This window comes from Malaclemys terrapin, chromosome 3 (genome assembly GCF_027887155.1).
Source record: "Malaclemys terrapin pileata isolate rMalTer1 chromosome 3, rMalTer1.hap1, whole genome shotgun sequence".
Lineage (NCBI taxonomy): Eukaryota > Metazoa > Chordata > Testudines > Emydidae > Malaclemys > Malaclemys terrapin.
In genome coordinates this window covers 54,641,811-54,668,167 of record NC_071507.1, presented here as the reverse complement: position 1 = coordinate 54,668,167, position 26,357 = coordinate 54,641,811, and the positions used below count along the sequence as shown (strand labels likewise).

Sequence of the window (26,357 nt, the reverse complement as noted above, 5' to 3'; positions counted from 1 at the left end):
CTCATTGAGACCCAGCTGGCTCCTACACCCACAGCCATTACTACGAACGCATCTAACCTAAACATTTATTTATATTGCAGCAGGAAAGGGGCTGTGGTATAAATAACCACATTCTATTCTCTGTTTTCCAGCAGGCACACATTGGAATCTGCAATGATTTCTCATGTCTGGAGCCCCCTCTAGTGGAAATCTAGAGCTTAACTGCCTGTAGCAATTACAAGGAAACATATAAGAGCCAAGATAGGGAAGGTTCGGTGCAGATTCTGTGCAGCTAGGATGAATGTTCACCGTTCCTTCACAGGAGACCAGGGTAAGCAAAATGCCCTCTGGGCTTTCAGTTTCATATTTCTACGAGGTTCTTGTGTAACAAAACACTTGTACACACACAAAAAATCCCTCCCACAGATTTGCTACTATGCTGCTTAATTCCATAACAGTCACACAACGCATGCACACTAATCACTACAAAGGACATTTTGCTATCAGTCTCGAGCTCCCTCCTTCCCTTCCCTGGCTATTAGAAAGTAGCTCCTTTTTCTTGCCTTTAAATAGCATGGACTAATTGGGTACAGAGGCTAAGCTGCAACCAATTCCTTCCCATGGAAGAGTGCCTCCCTGAGCTGAAAACTTGTCAGGATGGCTGGGCCTCTCCCAGGAGGTGACATGGCTGCAGGGCTATATGCCATGGATGGAAGCCCCTGGCGAGGAGCACATCTCTGCATAAAGAGAAGGTTAAAAAATACTGATTTTACAGCCTTTGTTAACATCAAGATTCATCAGGCACCATCAAATTGGGCCGGAGCTAATCATAGAATCATAGGACTGGAAGAGACCTTGAGAGGACATCTAGTCCAGTCCCCTGCACTTATAGCAGAACTAAGTATTATCTAGACCATCTCTGACAGGTATTTGTCTAACCTGCTCTTAATAATCTCCAATGACGGAGATTCCACAACCTCCCTAGGCAATTTATTCCAGTGCCTAATCACTCTGACAGTTAGGAAGTTTTTCTTAATGTCCGACCTAAACCTCCCTTGCTGCAATTTAAGCCCATTGCTTCTTGTCCTACCCGCAGAGGGTAAGGAGAACCCTGGGGACTCCTGGTTGAGAACCGCCACTCTAGATGCCACAATAGGACAAATAATGATAACATCGCTAAGTGCAAAACAAAAGCTATTGAGCAGAGTGCCTCAGAATGATCTCATATGGGGGACCAGACATGGCTACCCCCTGCCAGACCCTCAACTTCCCTTAGGAATTACGAGGTCACTTCCTTGGTTTGATGGCACTATATCTGCTTGTGAACTACTATTTGTTATTTGTATTACTAGACTGCTTAGGAGCCCTAGTCAGAGACCAGGACCCCACTGTGTTAGGCAGTGTACAAACAGAGCAAAAAGACAAGCCAGGGGGCAAAGAGTTTACAGTCCACGTAGAAGACAAGAGACAGCAAACAGCTAAAGATAGACATGGGTAGGAGACTCCACTGTGTAACCTTCCTGTAGGAATTGTTTTTCCCCAGAGGTTTCTCTGACACTGGGGACGGCTATCCGTGAGCTGCGCTGTTGGACAAATAGTACTTTAACCCTGCTCCTGAGTAAACACACAGAGAAATGTTCTCGTGCCTTTATGTCGGGCCCATGCCTGCTCTTTGCTGTCGTTGTCAGCTCCTGGTGGGGCAGCTCAGAGTTGCCCAAGATGCGATTCCTCCTCCGCCTGCTCATCTTGGCTCTGCTCTGCTGCCTTTCCCTCTTGTGGTGGGGGCATTTTCTCAGGAGTCACCCTTCCCAGCGAAGAGGTAATGTTTGCCTGTTCATGGTGATGCAGGACAGGTCAGAAAAGCTTTGAACATTATTTTCTATTGTCCTTTAAACACCCCAGTCTGCCCAGTTTGGTGGTGACTGAAATTCGTTACCAGCTGGCAGCTCTTTTATGGCTCTTGTGAAATGAACTGGTGGTTTCCTGTCCAGTTCTCAGTGGACCAATGTCCACATCATGAAAGACACCCCCACAACTGGCACTATGGGCCCCCTTGTCATCAGCAGAGATGCCAAGGACTGACTAGGCCACAGAGACTGAACTACCCCCTTCCAGCCCTGTACCTCAGGAGCCTGATTCTTTGCTGCACTCCTCCTTGTACAGTCATTTATACCAGTACATGGTGAGAGCAGTGTGGGGATTAAACACTAGCATTCCTGTGCGGTTACATTGAAAACCAACTTTGCACTGGGGTAGATGACTGCACACAGTGGTGAAGGGTGGAGGATCAGGCTCTGTAGCTTCCGGTCACATGGAGGAATATTGGTGGGACAGTGCCGGAGGGTGGGGGGAAGGTTGCACTTCTTCTGTACTTCATACCTGATCAGTGGATGAAGAGATTGATTCTTTCTTCCAGAGCTCTCAGTCCAGCACTAAATTCGGCAGACACCATCCGTTTGAAATGTAGTCAGTCAAAAGAAGTTACAAATAATTCCAGACACCAGTTGTGTCCCTGAATCCCTTGCTCCCTGTCTTTCCAATGGGCCTTTCCTAGTTTTAAAGTGTTTTCACTTCCCTGTTGCTGAATGAACAATCTGCCCAAACAACAGTAGAAATGGGCAAACTATCCAACTACCCAGGGGAAACTGACTGTCCCCTAGGAGCTGCCAGATGCATATAGGAACAATTGATAAAATAGAGACTAAGTCTTTTTCTCTAATCTCTTTTAGCTAGAATAGACATATGAGTAGGGCTACTGGTTTGGGGGGGAGTTATTAAGATCATTGTTCAGGCTTTATTTTTAGCAATTTTCGAGTTGTATGTAGCTGTCCAAAAATCAGGGGGGACTGAGGCTCTCTCTTTGTATATACTGTAATGAGTAATGTATATTGTAGACATTATGTGTAGTATATACCGTAATGAGTAATCTCTTTGTAATGTACCCTAGTGTGCTTTAACATCGTATTGTTACTGTTTCAAACAGCACTATGTCAAATCGCAGTCGGAAACCTTTACTGCACAACAGCAGAGTCTACATGAGCCAAATAATACACAATGCATTCATGTGCTGTAGAAATACACCCCCGAGGTTCTTATTATTGCTCTGTGTAGATAAACCCTTAGACAAAAGTAACCATTTCTGGTGTTTTTCCAGTGTTTATTGGATAAACACTAATTTCTTCCTTTTTTAAAATTAGATGTGTTTTATCAATCCTTATCAGTTAAAACTGAAAATCAGAAGCCTTCCATATGAGTTACCTGTAACAATAGTAAGGAAAACGTACCTAGCACTCCAACATTAGTGTGAGATTTAAGCTGACGGAGTCCCCTTCATTTTAGAAATCAAATTAGAAAAAGTAAGGAGTGAAATTAAAATTTGCCAAATTAAAAGCAATCATCACAAAAAAGGACTGGGCAGTTGCTTTTTTAAAAAAAATGATTGCGGTAATATTTTCAAAAGTGCCTAAGTGACTTAGGAGCTTGTCATTTGGGGGGGAATTTAGAAGCCCCTGTTCTTTTTTTCTTTAAATGACAAGCTCCTAAGCCACTTTTGGAAATGTTACCCATAGTCTTTAATTAATATCTCATGATTTAACATACCTTTGATAGCTCCTGAGTCCATAATGTGTTCTGATATTAATCATCAACTGTAAAGAGGCTATCAGGGGGTGAGTATGTTCTAACTCACAAATCAATTTACCATTCCTATGGTTTTTATAGTGTATCTTACTATTTTTGCTAGTTATTAAACCCATCTCAACTAAAACCTGGAATCCTCACACAGGCAAAACTTCTTTAGGCCAAATCCGGATTGTTACTCATGTTGACACTTAAGATAGGCTAAGAAAGATTTTAAAGCTTGCCTCAGAGCAGGATTCCCATGATGCTTTGCAGTTAAGATAAAGATGTCTAATGAGGTATAGAGAGTTTTCTTCTTCAAGCTTACGTCTACCCAGCTCTGTAAGCATCTACATTAAAATGTCTCTTCCGCCAATGTAAGTCACCCACTATGCCGACTTTATAACGCTTAAGTCAATGTAGTTAGGTCGATTCAGTGTCTGTGGAGACACTGTGTTGCTTACATTGCCTGTCCCACACCATAGTGTAGAATCCTGCAGCACTGGTATGAGTGGAGAATGTTGCCCTAGGTTTCCTTATGTAGCTGACTTGCGGGAATAATGCCCAGTATACAAATGCTGTTTTGCAGGTGATCTGGAAGCAGACATGAAGGATGATTTACCTTTGACATTTGACACCCTCCTCCATGTTCAACAGCTCAGGAAAAAGACACTGAGGTCCTTCTGCAGCAAAACTGCTAAAGTCACCAAGCTTCCAGCCAGCCAGCAACAAGCAGCTGAGGTGCTTTCAAGGATCGCAGTGAGCACCAAGCTGGATTTCCTGTATTGCCAAGTACCAGCAATTGGGCTGGAAATCTGGGAATGGCTTTTGGAGGTGCTAGAGGAGAAAGCAGATGTGACACTGGAGGTGCCAGTTCGCCAGCCCCAGCAGCGTGGTCTACAGAAGCGACTCAGTGAGTACAACCTGACAGCAATGGAGACTATGCTGAGATCCTACACCAAAGTGCTGTTCATCAGGGACCCTTTCCAGAGACTCATCTCGGCTTACATGCAGAGAATGGCGGACGGCCTAACTTTCAAAGAGTTCATCCAGAGCATTTTAAACAGGGGACCCCAGAATGCCAGCATGGAGTGGAAGCCACTGGTCAGCCTGTGCCGGCCATGCCTCATCCAGTATGACTATGTGATGATGTTTGGCTTCCTCAACAGGGAGGTGCATCACCTAATGCGTCGCATGGGGCTGCCAATGGATGTCCACCTGCCCGAATTCACAGACTCGCAGATCCGGAGCACTTATAGCTGGCTATCAGAGCAGTTACTCAGCGAGCTGTCACTCAAAGAAAGGAGGCAGCTGGCCCACTTCTATCGCTGGGACTTTGCTGCCTTCCGGTTTTCTAGCAGTTTGCTTTGGGACCTCCCCAGTACTGAAGGGAGCAAGTAATTAGGAGAACAATTACAGAGAGTAGCCATCCAATGACAGTCCTCAAATATGTTAAGGACTGTTATAAAGAAGGTGGTGATCAATTGTTCTCCCTGTCCACTGAAGGTAGGTCAAGAAGTGATGGGCTTAGTCTGCAGGGAAGGAGATTTAGGTTAAATATTAGGAAAAACTTTCTAATAATAAAGGTAGTTAATGTCTGGAATAGGCTTCCAAAGGAGGGTGTGGAACCCCCATCATTGGAGGTTTTTAAAAACAGGTTGGACAAACACCTGTGAGGGATGATCTAGATTTACTTGGTCCTGCCTTAGTGCAGGGGGCTGGACTTAATGACCTCTCGAGGTCCCTTCCAGCTCTACATTTCTATGATTCTGTTATTCTAAAAGCAAATGCTTCACAATTCAAGCTAATCACCAGCTGGAGTCAGGAAAAACCCTCCCTCCATGGTACAGTGCTGTACAGTTGTCCAAGCACACCACGCAGGGCCGCACCTTCCAAAGATGAGTCTAGTACAGACCACTGTCAGAGACAGGATACCGAACTAGACTGATCATTGCCCTGTGTTTAAATACTGCAGTGACGGGGGCTCTAGAAATGCATAGGACAGATAGATAGGTGTATTTTGATGTAGCTCTTCCTATGATTCTCAAGGACTTTTTCCATGAGAAAGTCCATTAAGGACAAGACAACTTTGAGAAAAAACAGTATTTCACAGAGCAGGTTTGCTTAGAGACCACAACAAAGCTCAGGCAGTCGCATTTCCATCAACATCATTCCTTCAGCAATCTTCTGTGCCCCAGTGGAGCCCTGAATATCCCCCCCCCGTTTCATTTCCCAGATTCTACCCACCTTTGGGGTTGGAAGCGTCTCCCTTTACAGCCTGTAATCATATCCCCACCATACACACATGCCCCAACAAGAAGGGAGCCTGCAAAATAAGCAAAACAACTTGTTCTACAAGAGAAAAAATAGAGGCAACATTTGAACTGTGAGGCCCTCTGTGGGGAAAATGCTGACCATGTTTCCATTCCCGGCATGTCCTGAAGAAGGCCTTGCACTAACCATAGCTTTGCTCTATCTGTTCTACCATTACCAGTTTCCATTTTCATGGGCTCAAATCCCTGCTGCTGCATTGGCCAACAGAGCTGGCTGGCCCAGAGAGACATGCTCCTTAAGGTGGCACAGTGGCTGCTCTCCCTAGGAACTCTGGGAAGCATTGTGCGTCCTTTCATGGTTCTGGGCTTAATGGGCAAAATCTCAGCGAGTAGGATCTGTAAGCGCTCACCATTTCACTTTGCTAAGTTACAGATATGTTGTGCAGATGAACTACAGTTATTGATATATTACTGTATATTCTGTCTTGTCTCAGCCAACTTGACATGACATGTTGAGATGAATAAAGCATCAGCGCTTACCTTAATAAATGCTTTTCATAACAACACAGCTAAGTGGTTACTATAAACCTCTCTCTGCATAATGTGCACTTCTTGATTGAACATGAAAAGCAATGGCTCTTAGGGAGAGGCTTTAAAAGAGTGTGACCTCTCTTCAAGAGTCCTGGAGTGCAGGTACCATATGGTGCTAGAGCTACATGGATATTTATGCTCATTATTGGCTCTAAGAAGAAGAACTTGTAACAAGTGTGTGGCTGCCCATATGAAAACATGATCATCTGCTAACCTACAGCAGTGCAGCGTGGGGAACTTTTTCTGCTTGTGAGGTACTGACCTCAACTGCTTCTGAGGTCAATGGGATATTGTGTAGTTTAATTAATAAATGTGTCAACCACTGAGCATTTGAAATGGACAGTGCTATTGAAGCACAAAACAGTGAGGCAGTGTGGCCCAATGGATAGGGCACAGGCCTGGTACTTAGGAGACCTGATTGCTATTCCTAGCTCTGCCTCTGACCTGCTGGATGATTGTGCTTCAGTTTCTCGTCTGTGAAATGGGGATAATCATACTGACTCCTTTGTAGAGTGCTTTGAGATCTATTGTTGAAAAGTGCTATATATGAGCTTGGTATTACTAAAATATCATTACAAATTTGTTAAAATGTCCATTATTATTGCACTAACTTCTAGAATAACATTTATAAATGTTTATTTTGTGATAATGTCCAGTTAATGCAGAATTTCATACACATTCATGTGACAAAGGTACCGACAACAACAGTACTAATTAAAAGAATATATGCAGTGTTGTTGTGGCTGGGTCAGTCCCAGGGTATCAGTGCAAATATTTGTAATAAAAAATGATAATATAAAGTGAGCACTGCACACTTTGTATTCTATGTTGTAATAGAAATCAATATATTTGAAAATGTAGAAAAACATCCAAAAATATTTAATACATTTCAATTGGTATACTGTTGTTTAACAGTGTGATTAATCATGATGAATTTTTTTAATTGTGATTAATTTTTTTGAGTTAATCACGAGTTAACTGCAATTAATCAACAGCCCTAGTAAATTTCCTTTTTTTCAGACAGTCTATATGACAGCCTGAGACATACCAGGGTACAGTCCAAACTAATGTGTGGCTGTGTCACCCCTGCCCTGGAACTTTGGGTGCCTTACAATGCCTTGCTGACGTAGCTCCCACTTGGGCCACTCGTAAACAGCCTTCCAGCATGAAAGCCACACCCTGAGTATCTCTGTGCAACTCCAGCCTGGCAGCCCGCTTGGATTACTCTCTGGTTCTCGCCAGCCTGGGTTATATTGCAGGTGACCCCAACACACCCTCAGTCTTAGATTTCCCCCCAGAAATATATGTCGTGTACTGACCAGCCCTCTCCTGCAAGTTACATTAAGTCTGTTATTTCTTTAAAAGGAATAATATGTCAACTTATTATTTCAAACAGTTATTTAGATACTTCAATTTAAACACACTGGATCAGATAAAACAATGAAACAAGTTTATTAACTATAAAGAAAGATATTTTAAGTGAATTCAAAATTTTAAGTGCGACATAAAAGTCAGAAATGGTTACAAGAAAAATAAAGATAAAATGCAACTCGTACCTAACTTAACAAACTATACTAAATTCAAAACAAAGTTTTCTCACCACATGCCTTCACCAGTCTTACTTGCCAAACCGCTAAGGTCAGGACCCCTCTTCCCAGAGTTCAACAAGTGCTTCCTTTGTTGCTTCGGGTACAGTGAATGTGATGGGCAAGGAGAGAGATCAAAGTGTTTTGGAGTGTTTGTCCCTTGTTTTTATAGTTTCAGTTCCTCTCTGGAAAAACATTTCCAGCTGGGTACCAGGAGACAAAAAGTCTATGTGGAAGGATGTTCTTGCTGCTTTTTCCTCATCTGTTTAAGCTTCCTTTGTTTCCCCTTCTTGCTTACTGTTTATTGATTAAATGCAAATTCAGTAGAGTACACATTTCTTTGTTTAAGACAGGCCTGTTTGCCAATCTCAGTTTGGAACGTGTTAATAACACTATACAGCGGAATCTTATAGCTTCGCACACAATATTGCCATACTTATTTTAGCAGGATGATACTGATCAGCAAATTATGAGTTTTCTAATAATACTTACAAGGCATATTTTGTACAAAAATTATTACAATAGGGAGTAGTGTGTGAACACAGGGCAATATTCTGTCACCCAGCCATAACGTTTTGAGCTGAATTTTAGATATAAATATTTTAAAATGTCTAGCCTAGAAACTTGGTAAACTGCGTGCAAGCAAACAATATGCATTTTGATATACATAAATGTAAATGTATATATCTAGGAACAAAGAATGTAGGATATAGTTACAGAATGGACAATTCTATTCTGGGAAGCAGTGACCCTGAAAAAGATTTGGGGGTCATGGTGGATAATCAGCTAAACACGGGCTCCCAACATGGCGTTGTGGCCAAAAAAGCTAATGCCATCCTGGGATTCATAAACAGGGAAATCTTGTGTAGGAGTAGAGAGGTTATTTTACCTCTGTATTTGGCACTGGTGTGACTGCTACTAGAATATGATGTCCAGTTCTGGCGCCCACAATTCAAAAAGATTGCTGATAAATTGGAAATGGTTCAGAGAAGAGCCATATAAATGATTGGAAAACATGCCTTATAGTGATAAGCTCAATGAACTCAATTTATTTACTTTAACAAAGAGAAGTTAAGGGTGACTTGATTACAGTCTATAAGTACCTACATCGGGAACAAATATTTAGTAATGGGCTCTGCGATCTAGCAGAGAAAGGTAAAACACAATCCAATGGCTGGAAATTAAAGCTAGGCCAATTCAGACTGGAAATAAGGCATACATTCTTGACAGAAAGGATAATTAACCATTGGAACGAACAATTTACCAAAGGTCATGGTGGATTTTCCATCACTGACCATTTTTAAATCAAGATTGGATGTTTTTCTAAAAGCTCTGCTCTAGAAATCATTTTGGGAAAGTTCTATGGCCTGTGTTATACAGGAAGTCAGATTAGATGATCACAATGGTCTTTTCTGGCTTTGGAATCTACGAATCAATCAGTGCAGCCATTTAACTGTCATAAAACAGAGGCCAAATTCCAACCAGATATAAGTGGGCAACACTCCATTCAAGTCAACAAAGTAATATCTGCTTACACCAGTTCTGGTTAGCGACTTCAACGTGCAGAAAGGAAAAAAGACCATTTTGACTGGATTTAGCACATCCAAGTCCTCCCCAGTTTAACACATCTCAGAGTTTTATAATCAAACTTAACAAAAATAAATGCTTTTATAAACAAGCTTGTTGTAATCATTTCTCTGATTCTGCAGCAAACTTAAATGAACCTTGTAAGATTTTCAATTACACAGACAGCAAAGCCATCAATTTACTCTTCATTTACATTTTCATCCCAGCAATAACCTGCGATGAATACCCTTTCCTCATGGAATTGATGATTCAACAATTGGATTATAGAGCTTCATGAATCAATGGATGAGACACATGAATACAGATTTGTTTTCTGCCACAGAGTTTTTCTTTTTGGTCCCATGGCGTAAAACCAGCTTCATGAACAGACCTTGTTCCTTAAACTTCCCTTTTATACCCTCACAGACCAGGGCTTAAAGGTCCCTGATTTGGCAGGTGGACACTGTAAAAAATGAACACAAAAAGTTAAATTAACTGATGGCAGCAACAAATTGGAGGCATACACTGAATTCTTAATGCAGGCAGACTGACCAGATTGTTACCATTTGTGGTAGGTGGGCTTCGTACTGTTAAATATCTAAGCTTAGAATCCCCATCAGACAGAATACAGGATCTGTACCCCATGTAACTAGCAATGAGAGAACTGCAACAGTTCTGGTTCAGAGGCCGGATGACAAATATGCTGGGCATAATCCTAGTATCCTTACACAGAGCTAGATGCTGCTCATCTCATTCACAAGACAAGTAGTAAGGCATGAGCAAGGCAAGAAGGCTTTGGCCCATAGTCTTTGCCCTTAACTACAATGGGGTTTATATCTGAGTAATGACCGATGCCCCAGTCTTGCAAATGTCTGCACATGGACAGATGCCTGCACAGAGCCCCATTACAGTCAACGGGGCTCCACTGGGATGCAGGAGTCCACCTGCACACACTCCTACTGACTGTAATGGAGCATTTCAAGAAAGCAGGGTCAATGCAAGCTGAGACAGATGCAGGATCGGGGCCTGTAGGAAGACTTCAGGATAGGCCCACAGATGATCGGAAGACTGGAGAGGTCATAATATTCAGTGATGGTCATCAAAACAGAAAGCACAAAGACAGGCCTTAGTGGTACTCCTCCAGTCCAGTATGGAGACCAACAATGTTAACGATAGACTTGCTAGATGTATTCAAGTTTGGGAGGCCCTCAGAAATAAGGGTGAGGAGCACCATGGAGATGCCAATGAATCATTTAATCTGTGCCTTTGCATTATAGTAAACTGGAGTCCCTGGGAGTTGCCCTATTCGCATTGGTTAGTAGAGCCTGGGAGCAAGCTAAAGTTGAGACAGTGTTGCAATTTGTTCTAGCCAGAGCCCTGTTTTATTAATTAGATTGGAGAGACAGCTGTGCAGAGAGCTGGCTTCTAAGTTTGTTAGAATGCTGTTCTAAGCTCTGTTACTCTGAGAAAACTCTCTCTGTTTAATAACAGCAATGTATTCTTTTGAGAAGGAAATCCAAGTGGCTGCTTTAGGATTCTTCAGTACACAGTAAGAATTTCCTCTCAACTATATAATGTAGATAAATAGAAGGAAGAGTTTATGGGAGCCTTTCCCCCACTCTCCAGGTTCATCACATGCAATATGGTCTAATAACAAGAGCTCTTCTTCAGGTCTGGGAAAGTTAATCCCAGTGTCACAGCAAAATGAAAGATGGAAAAGATAGTTCAGCATAAGTAGTTAGCACACACTGTAAAAAGGGACCATTCAAAGTAGAGTGGCCTGTTAACACCTCTGCAATCATAGGACAAAAAGGGGTTAATGGGTTACTGATCGTTGTAATAAGCCATAAATCCAGTGTCTCTGTTCAGTCCATGATTAGAGCAGTTACTCACTAAGAGAAGTCGGTCCAATAAAAGATATTACCTGACCCACATTGGCTCTCTAATATCCTGGGACCCACACAGCTACAACTACACTGCATACAAGATTCTTCAATACCCACTGTATCTTGTGCTCAATACTGAGCTGTTACTTAATAGGAAATCCAAACCCTGGTATGAAAGATTGTATATATACACACACATTATACACACACACACACTCTTTAAAATTGTACCGATGTTGTTATCATTACTTTTAGTTTTTAATTAAAAGATTTCTAAAAATCTAATTTATTTGTCATGGTTTATGCTATATATTTTTCACACTTCACTCAGTATGGACGGTGTGCAGTGTAGTTGTAGCTGGGTTGGTCCCAGGAGATTGGAGAGCAAGGTAAATGAGGTAATATCTTTTATTAGACCAACTTCTGCTGGTGAGAGAAACAAGCTTTCGAGCCACATAGGGCTGAGGAAGAGCTGTGTGTGTCTCAAAAGCTTGTCTCTCTCACCAACAGAAACTGGCCCAATAAAAGGTATTACCTCACCCACCTTGGCTCTCAGGATAGCCTGGTCAGTTTCACTTCCTGCTTAAAGCCAGGGTCAATACTGAGCTCTACTTGCACTAACACTGATGTAGGGGTTGGGTTTACAGCACAGCAGAAAAATGTATAAATTAAGGAGGTAAAACCTGCATTCATTGACAAGGTTTCCATCCATACTAACTTTTGCAATGTCTGTTCCCTGACATGAAATTTTATTTTGTGGGTGAGGGGTATCGTGAATTAGGTGGATAATGTCCATTTAACATACTGAAGTCACAATACCACATTGTATGGAGGCCCTTCTTGTAATGGAAGCTCTCCATAAGTGGCTGATGTTTGGATTTGCATCTCTCTTTTAATAGCATCAAACCGTTGGACACAATAGAAAGCCGCTATCTCTATTAAATGGCCGAATCTGATCACATGATCTGCCCCACAATGACTCATCTACAACCTGGGATGGGATAGTGTTGTTGAATCGGATCATGGAACATTATGAAGCCAAGGGAGCCTAAATACTGTACCAATTTGGTGAACATGTCGACGCAGGCATTGCGGATCCTCTCCGGGGTGGCAGGGCTGTCTAGTCTGAATGGCTCTGTCAGGCCAGATTCTGCCCTTGCAGCGAAGATGGCATCTTTAATGGCATAAAACACAGAGGCAGACAGGAACAGGGGAGGCTCACCCACAGCCTGGACAGACAGAACACACGAGAGAATCAGACTGACCCCAAACAGACTCATCATAGTCTGGATTGTGGGTCTATTGGAGGGAGAGGAGGAGCTAGCAGAGGTCATTAGCTGTTCAGCTTACTCTTGACTTCCTTCTTTTGTATGGTCTCGACCTCCTTTCCCGCTAACAGCATGAGTACATGATCATGATTAACAATAATAGACAAAAAATAGCCTTACTGATTTGCAAGCACGTTTCCATGGGGCCAGGGAGAAGGCGATGAGTGGGGAGACAGACAAGGTATAAACAAATATTTAGATAATGATGTTCTGGGGTCTCTTTGTGTGCCCCTTGAACTGACAGTAAACTGGACACTCTTTGATCCTGTGCTAGATACTGTTCAGTCCTAACAATATGACCAGCTAAAGAGAACAGAGACGATCTGCAATGGCAACAGCTGAAGAACATTTACAATACATTATTAACCACTTATGGCGAGGGACCTGGCAACCCCGAAGGAAAAACAGCACTCTGCAACCAATGGGGAAAAAAGATAATGGAATTATAACAAATCTGTGGGAGTAACACTTTTGTAAATCTGTAGCTTGACAGTGGTTTCTATGCTGCGTACCACAATTGCTCAGAGCTTTCAGAACAACAGAACGAATAGAACTCAGAACACCTGCGCCGAAAGCACAGGCTACTTGAGCTAAAGATGAATCTTTATTAGTGTTAGCAGTATAGGGTCTAGGACACAGGTGAGCAGTTCAGATTGTCTCTGGTACAGGGCAGCGGTGATAATGTATTAGCCATTTCATCATTAAATCTTTTAATAGGGGTATTATCATTCATATTAACAATTACTGGTAGAAGGAATGCAAACAAACCGATTATAAGATGAACAGCTAATCAAAATGCTCTGATCTCTTCAAAGCCAGATACATCATTAACTTCCTCATTACTGTAAATGTGGTCTCTTTGCACAACACTGTTATCAAGTACAACTTCCACGGAAATAAGGATTAGTAGAAGGCATGTGGATGCCAGGAGGATACCTTAGATGAATAAATCGCTTTGCTGTTGGGACAGTCCCGGAGAAGAGAGACACAGAACTCAGTTGGGATGTCTCCAAACGCTGGGATCTTGTACGCTCCAGGCCCTCGGGTATACAAGTCTCCTTCAGGGGAATAGCGTAACTCCTCCATGGTAAAGAGCCCAAGGCCTTGGATAAATGCTCCCTCTACCTACAAAAGAAAGAAAGACTAAGTCACGTTCTTCTTTGGGCTCCTTCACACAAAAAGGCAATGATCAGTCCAAATGGGACTGTCCTGGCCAAATCCCCACATGGATAATTACATTCTGTGTCCTAACATTCCACTTGCATTTTTAATTGGATATGGTATTCTCCTTCTGTCCCTGCCCTATACTTGCTGGGTACTGTGGCTGTGCCCACCCAAGAAGTGGCTGCATTTCAGTGGTGGGTGGAGCAATTCCGCTATATCACAAATTGATACATGTAAAGTGATTTGGAATCTTTTGGGATAAAAAATACTATATGCAGTAAATGTAAGATACCATGTTTCTTATGCAGTAAATAAAAATCAACACCCATAAACGGCAAGCTAGTGGTTTCTTCATAGAAGTTGTTATTGCAGGCCTACATCCAAATTTAACCCTTTCGTGAATCCAATGGTAATTCAAAGATTTAGTGCAAAGACATCCTAGAAGCTGAAGGTGACACAAGATTTCTTTGAAAACAAATGATTTTACTTATTTTATGTATTTCAAAATAAAACCTCCCACTTGCTACACACTGCATATTCCTGCATCATCAGCACAAGCAGAGATACTTGCACATATTTGCCCATTTCTCTGGGTACCTCTGTGGCGGTTTGCACACAGTAGCAATCAGGTAGGGGTGAAATTCCCTCAGCCATTGCTTAGACACTATAATGATGGGAGCTATAGAATAAACTAAAGTAGATTGGGTCAATAGAGGGCAAATTTTTCACAAGCATCTAAGTCTCATTGAAAGTCAATGGGACTTAGGCTTCTAAATCCCTTAGGTGCTTGTGGAAAAATTTGCCCAGACAGACTAGAGAGATGAGATAGCAAATACTCTAGAAGAACAGGCTCTGAATGCAAATGGGTAATCATAAATTCACAACAACTCATTCCAAAGAAAAGGTTAGAAGAAGGGAGAAAAAAAGAGCTGCTTGTTGAAACACTAGAACTGTCTTTTAGGAGCAAGTCCCACTCTCTGTGCCAACCCTGAACACCAGTACATGGAGATTTGATTCAGGGGTGTAATAATCCCTGCATGTCTTGTGCTCCCTTCTTCCCACAGGCTCCATATATTTGTGGATCTATCAACCATGTCCCCTGGCTGTCTATCACCTGTCCCCTAGCCTGCTCTACCCCCAAATCCTCCTTGTGTGGCAATACAGAAGGAGGCTCCTTGGAGCAGGCTTCAGTTATCCTGCCCCCTTCTTATGCATTCAAGGCCCAGCATGACTGTGGAGACAATAAGTAGGATTTTCCCCATCGGGATTTTTGTTCCACAGACAGACGTCACTCTAAGTAGAGATTTCATTCTAACCAGGATAACAACCTGTACCTGGTGATGCACGGGGATCACTTGAGACTTTCATCCAACTTCATTATAAATGGAGTTTCACTCTATCCCAGTCCACTCTCCGTGGGAGAATACCATTGCATTCAGTAGGACAATGTGCGCAAACTTCCAGTCATTCAGCCTCCAGAATAAGGAAAAATCCCCAACTCATTACTAAAGCTAAGATTTTGTCACAGATATTTTTAGTAAAAGTCACGGACAGGTCATGGGCAATAAAGAAAAATTCATGGAAGCCCGTGACCTGTCCCTGACTTTTACTAAAAATATTCATCACAAAATGAGGAGCCGTTAGGCAGCTGCGGGGGCCTGGCTGAGAGCTCTGGGAGCCCTCACCACCCATGGGGGCTTGGTGCTCCAGGGTTCCCCACTCGCCCCCGGTTCTGAGCTGAGAGGTACCCCCACCACCAGAGGCTGGGAGCTGCAGGGTCCCCTCACCCACAGCTGCTTGGAACTTCCAGCGCCCATGGCAGCAAGGAGCTACGGGGGCCCCTGCCTCCCGCGACAGCCAGGAGCTGCATGGTGCCCCCTGCTACCTGTGGAGGCCAGGAGCTCCAGGGTCCCTCACCACCTGGGAACTCTGGGGGTCCCCTGCCGGCACTGGCAGCTGGGAGCTGCAGGATACCCACGCCACCTCAGAGCTTGGGGCCCCCGCTGCCTTGGGTGGTGGGAATACCCTGCAGCTCCTGGCCACCCCGGGCAGTGATAGGACTCTGCAGCTCCCAGCCACCTGTGGGCTGATGTCATGGATGTCTTCAGAAGTCACAGATTCCATGACTTCCATAACCTCCGTGATAAAATCGTAGCCTTACTCATTACTGCTAGTTACTGAAAAGTGTTACTGTCGCTTGTTACTGTACAGAAGACGGAGGAAAACACAGTCCCTGCTCAGGGAGCTCACAAGCTAAACTATTAATCTAGGTTTTAATACAGCTCCCAGCACCACTTGGGTATCTGAGCACCTTGGGCACTGATCCTGCAATCCTTACTGATGTAAGTACTCTTTACTCACACAAAACGCTCCCATTGACTTTGACTGGATACACACTGGGGTAAAAACTGCAAGATTGGGGCTTAAATTAGCCATCCTACATTGCAGACACAAAACATGCCAGATAAGGATCCAATCTTAAAGCAGTGCAAATCTTCTCTTCCCCCCAAACCCAGAATGTTCGCTTTCTCTGAGTTCATTCCTGACTTGGGCTGAGGTGTAGAAAAAAACATCAGTGTGGTGATAACTGAAGGCCACATAGGAGTCTTAAAAAACAATACCAAACAAGAGGATATTCTCCCTTCCCCCCACAACCCTGGGTCTATTCCTTCTCCAATTTTGGCAGTCGGTTATCTCTCATCAGCCAGTCCAATATGCTTCTCTGTTTAAACCTGCAGTGCTATGTTTGCAAAGATATGGCCCGTAGAGAGAAGAACAGGAGAGGTTGTCTAGAAATGGCCCATAGCAGCATAATTTCCTGACCAAACAAAATGAGGTTGAATCGGTGACAGTAACACTTACCTGTCCGATATCTATGGCTGGGTTCAGGCTGGTGCCAACATCCATTACTACGTCTGTGCGAACGTTCTGAAAGTTACCGGAAGTAAAGAATAAATAAGCAGAGAGAATAACTGATCATTGGGCCACTGTGACTTTATACTTTTTAGTTAATATATCCAATACTATCCACATTTTGGCCAGCGTTTCTGTTTTCACACATATATGTTTATGGTATATAAGGACTTCTCACTCCCCATGGGTCATATGTTAAACAAAGCTGATTGTTGTCTTTAAACTTAATATTGAGCCTGAAACCAAATTCAGCCCTGGGGTAACTCAAATGAAGGCAATCAATTTTTCTCAGAGATCTGTTTGACCCATTATCCAGGTTGCCAATGATCAGTGCTTTGTATCTGAACACAATAAATGAAATCAATGTCATGTTCAGGCAAGCATTTTTTAATAAAAATTTCCCAGCCCTATTTTAAATGAGTAACTCAATTCTCTAATCTTTTACTGCTGCTTTGGGCTTACAAAGTGCTGGCACCTTTGATTTAACAACCTCAAATGGCTCTGCGAGGCTCGTAATACACTTGTGAGGTAGATAAATATTAATATATTATACCAGCTTTACATATGGTTATATTGAGGAACAGAAAAGTTAAGAAATTTGCTCTGGGTCACAGTGAGTCAATGGCATAGCTGGAAATAGACTAACTCCCAGTCTTTGATCTAACCACTAGACAATGCTTTCTTCACCTTAACTACAGAGGGTTTTTTAATCATCTACCCCACTCACCTTGTGGTCACCTGTCAGGCAGTCTATCTCAACCTCGGAGCAAGCAACCCCATAAGAGAAATAATTGAAAGGACTTCCTTCATTTTTCTCATAGTCATAGCAAAGGTCAGGAATTCTTAACAGAAAGAAAACAAAACATTTCTGATTGCATGAACAGCCAAAATAAATAAGTTATCACTGACCCATTTTGGTCTTCATAAGATTTTATTTTCTTATACTTCACCCATTTTTTCCCTCTGTGTAGACTAGATACGCAGAAAGTAAAAAAAATAAAGAAATCCGAGGCTCTCCTGCACTTCATAAATGTAGTAAGACTCCGTGAAGGATTTTTATCAATCAGTTGTTTCTCTGGAACATACACATTTATAATGCCCACATACAATCCCAATCCCAAGAGTCCAATATTAAATACTTTATGCAAGGCATACATTTGTGCATGTCCCAGAACTAGTTAAATTCTGTGCTGACGTGAAATGGAGCCAGAGAATAAGACTGAGTTGTGGAACGATTCATTTTTTGGAAGTAGTTCACAGCAAATCCTGTGTTATGCAGCTGTGACTGTTTATGTAAATACTGGTGTTTTGTTAAACACCAAGGAAGCCACTTGGCTCGGAGACAAATGCATTTCAAAGATGCAATGGAAACTGGCTCATATCATACATTTCAGTCCCATAGGATCTATTCTCAATATCAAGTTTAATGTTTTGTGATGAGTCCTATGCCTTTTATAATGATGGGGTTGAGTTTGCCTCTGACAGTAAGGCTGATTGATGGGAGAAATGTTTCATTTTAGAGCTACACAAGAACGAGCATAAAAAAGAAAAAGCATGTTTTTAAAATGTGAAAATGAAATTGAAAACAATGGGATCAGCTCATGCACTGGAGGCCAGAATGTGGCTTTATTTAATTGACTGCTTCGTCTAGTACCATTCTGAAAGCAACAATGATCCCTTTGGAGGTTTTCCTAAGGGGCAAATCGTGAACCCTTCTCCACTGGGCATGGAAAACCTAAAAGGCAGTGAAAATCCGCCTTGTTCTAATCTTTAGGGAAGGCAGAAAGCTGTGAGCCAATTGCCTTGCAGACCCCTGGGTCAGATTCACTTACATCTCTTTAAATCTGAACTAATTCCACTGAAGTCAACAGAGTTACTTCAGGTTTATAATCGTGAACATGAGAACTGAATGTGGCCCCACACTTGTCTCAGAACTGTGCTCCACTAATGACTCATCTTCCCTAGCTCAGGAGCATGCTTGAGAGTAGAGGTGTGGCTGATGGATGGGCTGCTACAAGCATCCCTCAGCTGACTCTCGCCACATAGGCCAGGACATGCAACTGCTGAGAGGGCTACTGCAGCCTTCACCAGCCATAATAGCTGCAGAACAGCTTCATGGCCTGAGAGGAGAGTAATTATCCACGCAATGATCATCATGGAACGCTCCTGCACATAGACTATGTGGCTAAGGAAAAGTATTACTGCACTACGCCAGCTTTAATACTCACTCACCTATAAAATCCTGTGGCTGACAGGCTAACACTGTTAACGTAGGCTGCTCCCACCTGATAAAGTAAGCAGGTTTTTAAAATGTTAGTATTATTAAACTAATTCTTGTACAATAACCTTCTGCGAATGCATTCTGAGGAAGCCCGGGGCCCACCTACTCAATAGGGGATGACAGTCACAGTAGAGCAGAGTGAATAATTGATTTTTGGGAGCCAAACATCCTGCAATTTCTTGATTTTTTCATCTTCCTTGAAAGGTCTGTGTGACGTTGTGCAGTCTATATGGTTTTATAAAAACCTGATAATAAGTCAATATAATGTAACTGAGATAGTTTTAGAGAAAATACGGTAATAAGTGAATGTAAGTAACTGGGATATGCCTCATGCAAAAGGTCTCTTGTAAGGTATCATTACAAAGCTTATAATCTACTGAGTGTGATCATCTGATTTGTATAAATGTACCACTCTTGTATCTAAAACTAGAAATATAAAATGTAACTCGGAGGGCCTATTGTAATTGTGTAAAGTGTGGACCATTAATGATGGTTTGGAATCTTGATGACTCCCATTGTCTGCAGATGGCTGTATTTACCTGTGAGTCTTCCTGTATATGTGTGTGCTGGCAAGTGAGTAATGAAGTCTTGCAGTGACATGTGATCATGTCACCTGAACTGGAATCCATCTTTAACCTGGTGCTTTTCCAGTGAGGGGGGGGGGTGGAAACCCAGAGAGACAAAGAGTTCCCGCCTTATGCAAAAGATATATAAAGGGGGGAAGAGAAGAGAGAGAGAGGAGAAGCCATCATGAAGAATCCCCTAGCTATCACCTGAGCTGCAACAAGAGCTGTACCAGGGGAAAGAATTGTGCCCAGGCCTGGAAGGTGTCCAGTCTGAGAAAAACTTACTGAAACATCTCTGAGGGTGAGATTATCTGTATTTAGTCTGATTAGGCATAGATTTGCGCATTTTATTTTATTTTGCTTGGTGACTTACTTTGTTCTGTCTGTTACTACTTTGAACCACTTAAATCCTACTGTCTGTATTTAATAAAATCACTTTTTATTTAGTAATTTACTCAGAGTATGTATTAATACCTGGGGGAGCAAACAACTGTGCATATCTCTCTATCAGTGTTATAGAGGGCGAACAATTTATGAGTTTGCCCTGCATAAACTTTATGCAGGGTAAAACGGATTTATCTGGGTTTAGACCCCATTGGGAGTTGGGCATCTGAGTGCTAAAGACAAGCACGCTACTGCGAGCTGTTTTCAGGTAAACTTGCAGCTTTGGGACAAGTGATTCAGACCCTGGGTCTGTGTCTGGAGCCAGACGGGAGTGTCTGGCTCAGCAAGACAGGGTGCTGGAGTCCTGAGCTGGCAGGGAAAACAGAAGCAGGGGTAGTCTTTGCACATTGGGTGGCAGCTCCCAAGGGGGTTTCTGTGATCCAACCCGTCACAGTCTGCACCATGGTAAAAATATCCCCAAGCACAGGAGACTTGGAACTTGGAATCTGGCTGGGCGATTAACACATGGAGGTATTTCAACTTGAGTAGTCCTTGACAATACAATACAAGGTGTGCCCATTCTTTAGATGTTGGAGTAAGGAAACTATTGTCCCCACTGAGGATGGTTGAAAAGTGTGCTGGAAGTTTCTTACAGAGAAGTCTTCTTTTTTTCCACAGAACCACTTTGCTGTGAGCAGAGATTTCATTCTCATCAGGACTGCAATATGACCATTTAGATACAATGGGACCATTTGGGATTTTTCTCTTAACTTCATTAGAGATCAGACTTCAGTACACCCAAATTAGTTATAAGCAGGTTCCTGTGTGGGAAATCTTCCTTGTAAAACCACAAGTGGAAGCTAGATGTCACCCCTTTGGAGTTCACCCCTCTCAAGTATCCTCTTCCTCCCAAGCTAAGTTGCTGCTATACTGTCTATCCTAGAGCCTCCTGGAACCTTTCCTACAGGATGAGCAGGGATGGCAGATTTGTCTACATGCTTGATTTACCAACAAAATAATTCTCCGAACAGCCCACATCTAATCGGTACCAGGTATAAACAACTTACCCAGTCCTTCCAGGATCCTTTGGGGTTTGAACATTTGAATGGCTCTAGCCTTTCCAAAATAGTCTGACATGCTTTCTAAAAAACAAAACAAAATAAAGAGCAACACTTTTTAAAGTAGCCCTTGAAAATATGAGCTTATTACGCAATTGTTCACAATTACCCTCTGCCTAAATCAATGTTGTCCTTAGGACACTGACGTATCATTAAATGGACAAGGTTCAGTAACTGGGAGAGCTGATCAGAAAGGCGTAGTTTAACGGGAAATAAAAAGATTCTAAAGCTGATTGGTTATGCTTATGGTAAAGGGAGATCCCAGTGATGGCACATAGCCGGGCCAGTTCAAAGGGTGGGAAAGCAGGCTGGCCGTCCGGGGCACCAGCTTGCAGGGGGCACTGTACTGTAGTGGCCTGCCATTTTGGCTCAGCTCTGATTGGCTGGCTGTGGTGATTTTGTTATGTTTTTTGGCTCAGCCATTGTGGGCAGGGGTGCCAAAAATGTTTTCCATCCTGGCAGGCAAAATGGTTAAGGCCACTCCTGGTACAGGGTCTTGTGAGTCATGACACACACTATTGGATGGATTCTAGTTTATAAAGAAAACTTTGCCTATTTTAACCCCTTCCGGCCACTTGAAAATATCTATCCAGGCGAGCTTGTAGCAACATGGAAATAATTCACCATGCCTTCGTGCAATTCCCTGTCCCATGCAGCATGCCTGTAGATTTGATGCCAATTCCAACTGTAGTCCCCAACCCATCTGCATGTTAACAGTGTGCCATGCTTGCGGTTAACACCACAGACATTACTAGGAAGCTATTCATTTAAATGGCTGCCTTTCTTCCATTTACTAATTGGCAATAGACTGAACATGAGAGTTTCATAAAAACCTTGAAATAAATATGGTCATTCATTATCTGCTGCAGCCTAATAATTGTGGCCATCACAAGGAATTATGAGGTATCACGTGCTTAATATTTCCTTTTCAAGGACATTGGGCTCCCATATCTTTTTAAAGAAACATGTAGACAGCATGTTTTTCTGTTCTGGAGCCCTCGCCTATCAGATAAAGGTTTGAGTTACTCAGTTGCCTTACGAGGACAGCCATCCCATTGATGTCTGCGCTGACAGAAGCGGCTGTTGGAGAGGTATTTGGGACCGTGTTAGTGCTGGTCTCGCTGATGTGAATGCTGGTGGTGGGGATTCCCAGAGTTTTGCTGGCAATCTGCAGAGCAACAAAAAATGACTGTCTAGTGTACATATTTGTGAGGCATGCCATTCCCTATCCACAATATCCATGCTGCAACCTTCTCTTCTCTCCCATCCCAAATTTCACCTCTTTTGGTTGTTTAGTTGCTGGAGTTAGCTCTAGGCTTGTCATGGTCAAGCCTGAGAATTTGTGTGTTTGTCAAATGTCCTTACAACCATTTCATTATTCAGGCATTTTTTTTCTCCAGCCCAAGATTCAACAACTGTAGAAGATAGAGAGGAAAAAGCCGCAGTACATCACCCAATCCATCTTCTTGCCAATGCAAGAAGTTTTGTCACATCTAGCTTTAAATGCCTCCAAACAATGGGGGGGCATATGCTACCTGTACATATAAAATATGGAGCAATATATGCAGCAAATGCCCTTTAATTGCTATAACATTTATTGCGGTTACTGTTTCTGTAACCTTCCAGAATTTAAGTCCATCCTAGGTATGGGCACCCCTGAGCTCTTACTGCAATTTTCCATTAGCACTGCAAATTTCAAACTCAAAAACATTACAATCTACTTGGCACTCTAACTGTTTAAATGAGCCATTGTGCAAAAGCTTCTGGTTATCAGAAGATGATGCTTGCTGCAATACTGTCCTGCATGAATAGGTCTCAATGACTTCCAGATCACTGGCTTTATATATGTCATGTAGCATCACAGACCAGGTTATGGGAAATCATGGTGCGAAGGAGGGATGGAAGAGCCCAGACGTTTGGGGTAAAAGGTTTCTGAACATCTCTCTCTTTGACGTGAAATAAAATCTTAACATGTTCTACGAGTCTTAGGGTGAAATCTTGGCTCCACTGAAGTCTGTGAGAGTTTTGCCATTGACTTCGATGGAGAGAGGATTTTACCAACAGAATTCTAGAATCCATTAAGTTATAAAATGTTCTGAATTATGGGTTTCAGATTCCCCCATTTCTACCAAAGTCTTTTAAAAATAATTAAGCTAGATTCTAACCTTGCTTATCCCAATGTAAATCTAGAGCAGGGATCAGCAACCTTTGGCACGCGGCCCGTCAGGGAAAGCCACTGGTGGGCCGAGATGGTTTGTTTACCTGCAGTGTCCACAGGTTCAGCCGAGCACAGCTCCCACTGGTCGTGGGTTGCCGTTCCAGGCCAATGGGGGCTGCGGAAAGCGGTGGCCAGCAAATCCCTTGACCCGCTCTACTTCCCGCAGCCCCCACTGGCCAGGAACGGCAACCCATGGCCAGTGGGAGCTGCGATCGGCCGAACCTGCAGACACTGCAGGTAAACAAACCATCTCGGCCCACCAGTGGCTTTCCCTGACAGGCCGCGTGCCAAAGGTTGCCAATCCCTGATCTAGAGTAACTCCATCAACATCAGTGGAATTCCTCCAAATTCACATTGCCATGAAATCAACATCTATCTTCATTAGAAGTTTAACAACATATGTCAAAATACAAAAGACAAAGAGAAATATTAGTTTAAATATAATGTGAAAATTACAGTTGTATAGGATCAGAAAGAAAAGATGTAGCTTCTTCTGACAATAAAGAGTACAGCCTTATTCATACTGCATAGTCTGCACAGCTACATTAAACTGAACACATTAGTGTAAACCAATGTGTATAGATAATGCAGATTATAATCTTCATTTCCCATTACAACACCATTTTAGAAATCTAGCATTGATGCTGATGCAATGAGGGTGATTATTAGAGTTTAGGTCCCTAAACCTACAAGCCATTACAGAAGCTCCGTTACTGCCTGTTGAAAGAATATTAGGGAAGTGAGATTGGAATTTGTTTTTAAAGAGGTCTCATGCTAATGTGTCTAAACTCATCATTACCTGGATCATCTTGGTGTGAAGTCCTTGACCCATCTCAGTCCCACCATGTGTAAGCAGCACTGAACCATCTGTATACACATGTACCAGAGCCCCAGCCTGCAACAGGGATTATTAAAAACATAAAGGGTCACCATAAATGAGCTAGTAAATTACCTGGCAGATTTCAGTTCCAGGGCACACAAATAAAAGCAGACTTTGGGACTCGCCTAAAGAGGCAAGTCTGGTGTAGAAGCTATCAGAGACAAACTCAGGAGATCATGCTCCTCTTCAGTATAACTCTCTGAGGCCAACGGTGTTCAGACTCACAATGAATTTGGCCCACGATCATCAGTATAACTAGCTTCAAATTACAGAATCAAAACATCAGCCAGTTTTCAGCTATGGGAGTTGGATGAACCAATCTGAACCTGCTGTTAGTTACTTGTGAAACAGAGGAGCACCCTCTCATCTAACCCTGACAGCGTCCCCCAAAACCCAGCTAGCCCAAGATGTGTATGGACAATAACGATTACTGAATTTCAACAAAGCCAGCATACTTCACACTGCTATTATTTTTGAGGAGATTGTGGGGGGGCATGAAACTGGCTGTGTCATGGGGTCTTCTGGACATATGTAAACCGGTAATTGTGGGATATAATGTCTGCATTGGTTTTGAAAGAGTCATGTCATTTCTCCAGTGGGGACTTTCAGAGAAGGACTCAACCATTTTGATACAGAAGGAGAACCTGGACTGGTGAGCATAACATCTAGTTAATCTCCTGCAAAGATTAATGAGACTTGCGCACCTGATTCAAAAAGGAAAGAGTGAAGCTGATCCCAAACTTCGTAGGAATAATGGCTATCCCCCTCTTCTTCCAGCGATTTTGTCTGGAAGAACAAAGCACCGTTAGTACTCCTTCAGCTCTCTTCTGTCAGGCTTTCATCCTAAATAGGACACTGTGCTTTCCTCTAATTCAGTAAAGACAAGTACAAACTACTACAGTTAGGAAGGAAAAAATCAAACACGCAACTACAAAATGGGAAATAACTGGTGAGGCAATAGTATTGCTGAAAAGGTTCTGGGGGTTATAGTGGGTCACAAATTTAATATGAGTCACCAACGTTATGCAATTGGGAAAAAGGCTGATATTCTGGGCTATATTAACAGGATTGTCATATGATGCCAGGCATCCGGTTTTGGACTAGAACACCTGGTAAAAAGGGATCCTGGCGGCTCCAGTCAGCACCACTGACCGGCCCATTAAAAGTCCAGTCAGCAATGCAGCGGGGCTAAGGCAGGCTCCCTGCCTGCTCTGGTTCTGCGCAGCTGCTGGAAGTGGCCTGCATGTCCCTGCGGCCCCTAGGCGGAGGGGCAATCAGGGAAGCTCTGCACGCTGCCCCCACCCCCAGTCCTGGCTCCACAGCTCCCACTGGCTGGGAACCGCGGCCAATGGGAGCTGCAGGGGTGGCAATTGTGGGCGCGGGCAGCGTGCAGAGCCCCCTGGTCCCTCAGCCTAGGAGCCGCAGGGACACGCCAGCCGCTTCTGGGAGCCGCATGGAGCCAGAGCAGGCAGGGAACCTGCCTTAGCCCTGCTGTGCTGCCAACTGGGAGCTGCCTGAGGTAAGCGCCGCCTGGCTGGAGCCCTGAACCCCCTCCCACACCCGAACCCGCTGCCCCAGCCCTGCATCCTCTCCTGCACCCTAACTTCCTCCCAGAGCCCACACCCTTGCCCCAGCCCTGACCCCCTCCTGGAGCCTGCACCCTGCACCCCCTCCCACACCCCAACCCCTTTCCCCAGCCCTGAGCACCCTCCTGCACCCCAAACCCCTCATCCACGGCCCCACCACAGAGCCCGCACCCCCAGACAGAGCCCTCACCCGCTCCTTCACCCAGAACCCCTCATTTCTGGCCCCACCCCAGAGACCACACCCCCAGCCAGAGCCCTCACCCCCTCTCACACTCCAAACCCCAGCCCAGTGAAAGTGAGTGAGGGTGGGGGAGAGCACATGACAGCGGGAGGGGGAATGGAGTGAATGGAGGCATGGCCTCTGAGAAGGGGAAGGGCAGGGGCGGGGCCTCTGAGAAGGGGCGTGGCAGGGCCTCGAGA

The 26,357-nt window shown here is 43.5% G+C and overlaps 2 protein-coding genes across 2 annotated transcripts in view; one reads left to right on the top strand and one right to left on the bottom strand.

Moving 5' to 3' along the window:
* Positions 1 to 1,627: 1,627 nt before the first annotated feature.
* On the top strand, positions 1,628 to 7,796 carry LOC128834592 (carbohydrate sulfotransferase 9-like). Its single transcript, XM_054023509.1, has 2 exons — positions 1,628 to 1,798; positions 4,187 to 7,796. Exons 1-2 carry the CDS (start codon positions 1,630 to 1,632, stop codon positions 4,996 to 4,998), a joined length of 981 nt encoding a protein of 326 aa, XP_053879484.1. The 5' UTR covers positions 1,628 to 1,629; the 3' UTR covers positions 4,999 to 7,796.
* Positions 7,797 to 7,889: 93 nt separating this feature from the next.
* The window catches only part of XDH (xanthine dehydrogenase), a 77,716-nt gene continuing 59,248 nt past the window's right edge, over positions 7,890 to 26,357 (bottom strand). Inside the window, exons 28-37 of the mRNA XM_054023507.1 lie at positions 25,056 to 25,137; positions 24,271 to 24,366; positions 22,293 to 22,421; positions 21,203 to 21,277; positions 19,137 to 19,189; positions 17,632 to 17,746; positions 16,854 to 16,919; positions 13,764 to 13,952; positions 12,561 to 12,728; positions 7,890 to 10,076 (exon numbers count right to left, since the gene is read on the bottom strand). Coding sequence (XP_053879482.1) covers positions 10,026 to 10,076; positions 12,561 to 12,728; positions 13,764 to 13,952; positions 16,854 to 16,919; positions 17,632 to 17,746; positions 19,137 to 19,189; positions 21,203 to 21,277; positions 22,293 to 22,421; positions 24,271 to 24,366; positions 25,056 to 25,137 — 1,024 coding nt within the window. The 3' untranslated portion in view covers positions 7,890 to 10,025. The remainder of the gene's footprint in view (positions 10,077 to 12,560; positions 12,729 to 13,763; positions 13,953 to 16,853; positions 16,920 to 17,631; positions 17,747 to 19,136; positions 19,190 to 21,202; positions 21,278 to 22,292; positions 22,422 to 24,270; positions 24,367 to 25,055; positions 25,138 to 26,357) is intronic.

Bases quoted from the DNA above. Each gene is read 5' to 3' on its own strand.
- LOC128834592 (XM_054023509.1), top strand. From the start codon at position 1,630: ATGTCGGGCCCATGCCTGCTCTTTGCTGTCGTTGTCAGCTCCTGGTGG. The intron at 1,799-4,186 runs GTAATGTTTGCC...GCTGTTTTGCAG, and splicing joins TCACCCTTCCCAGCGAAGAG to GTGATCTGGAAGCAGACATG.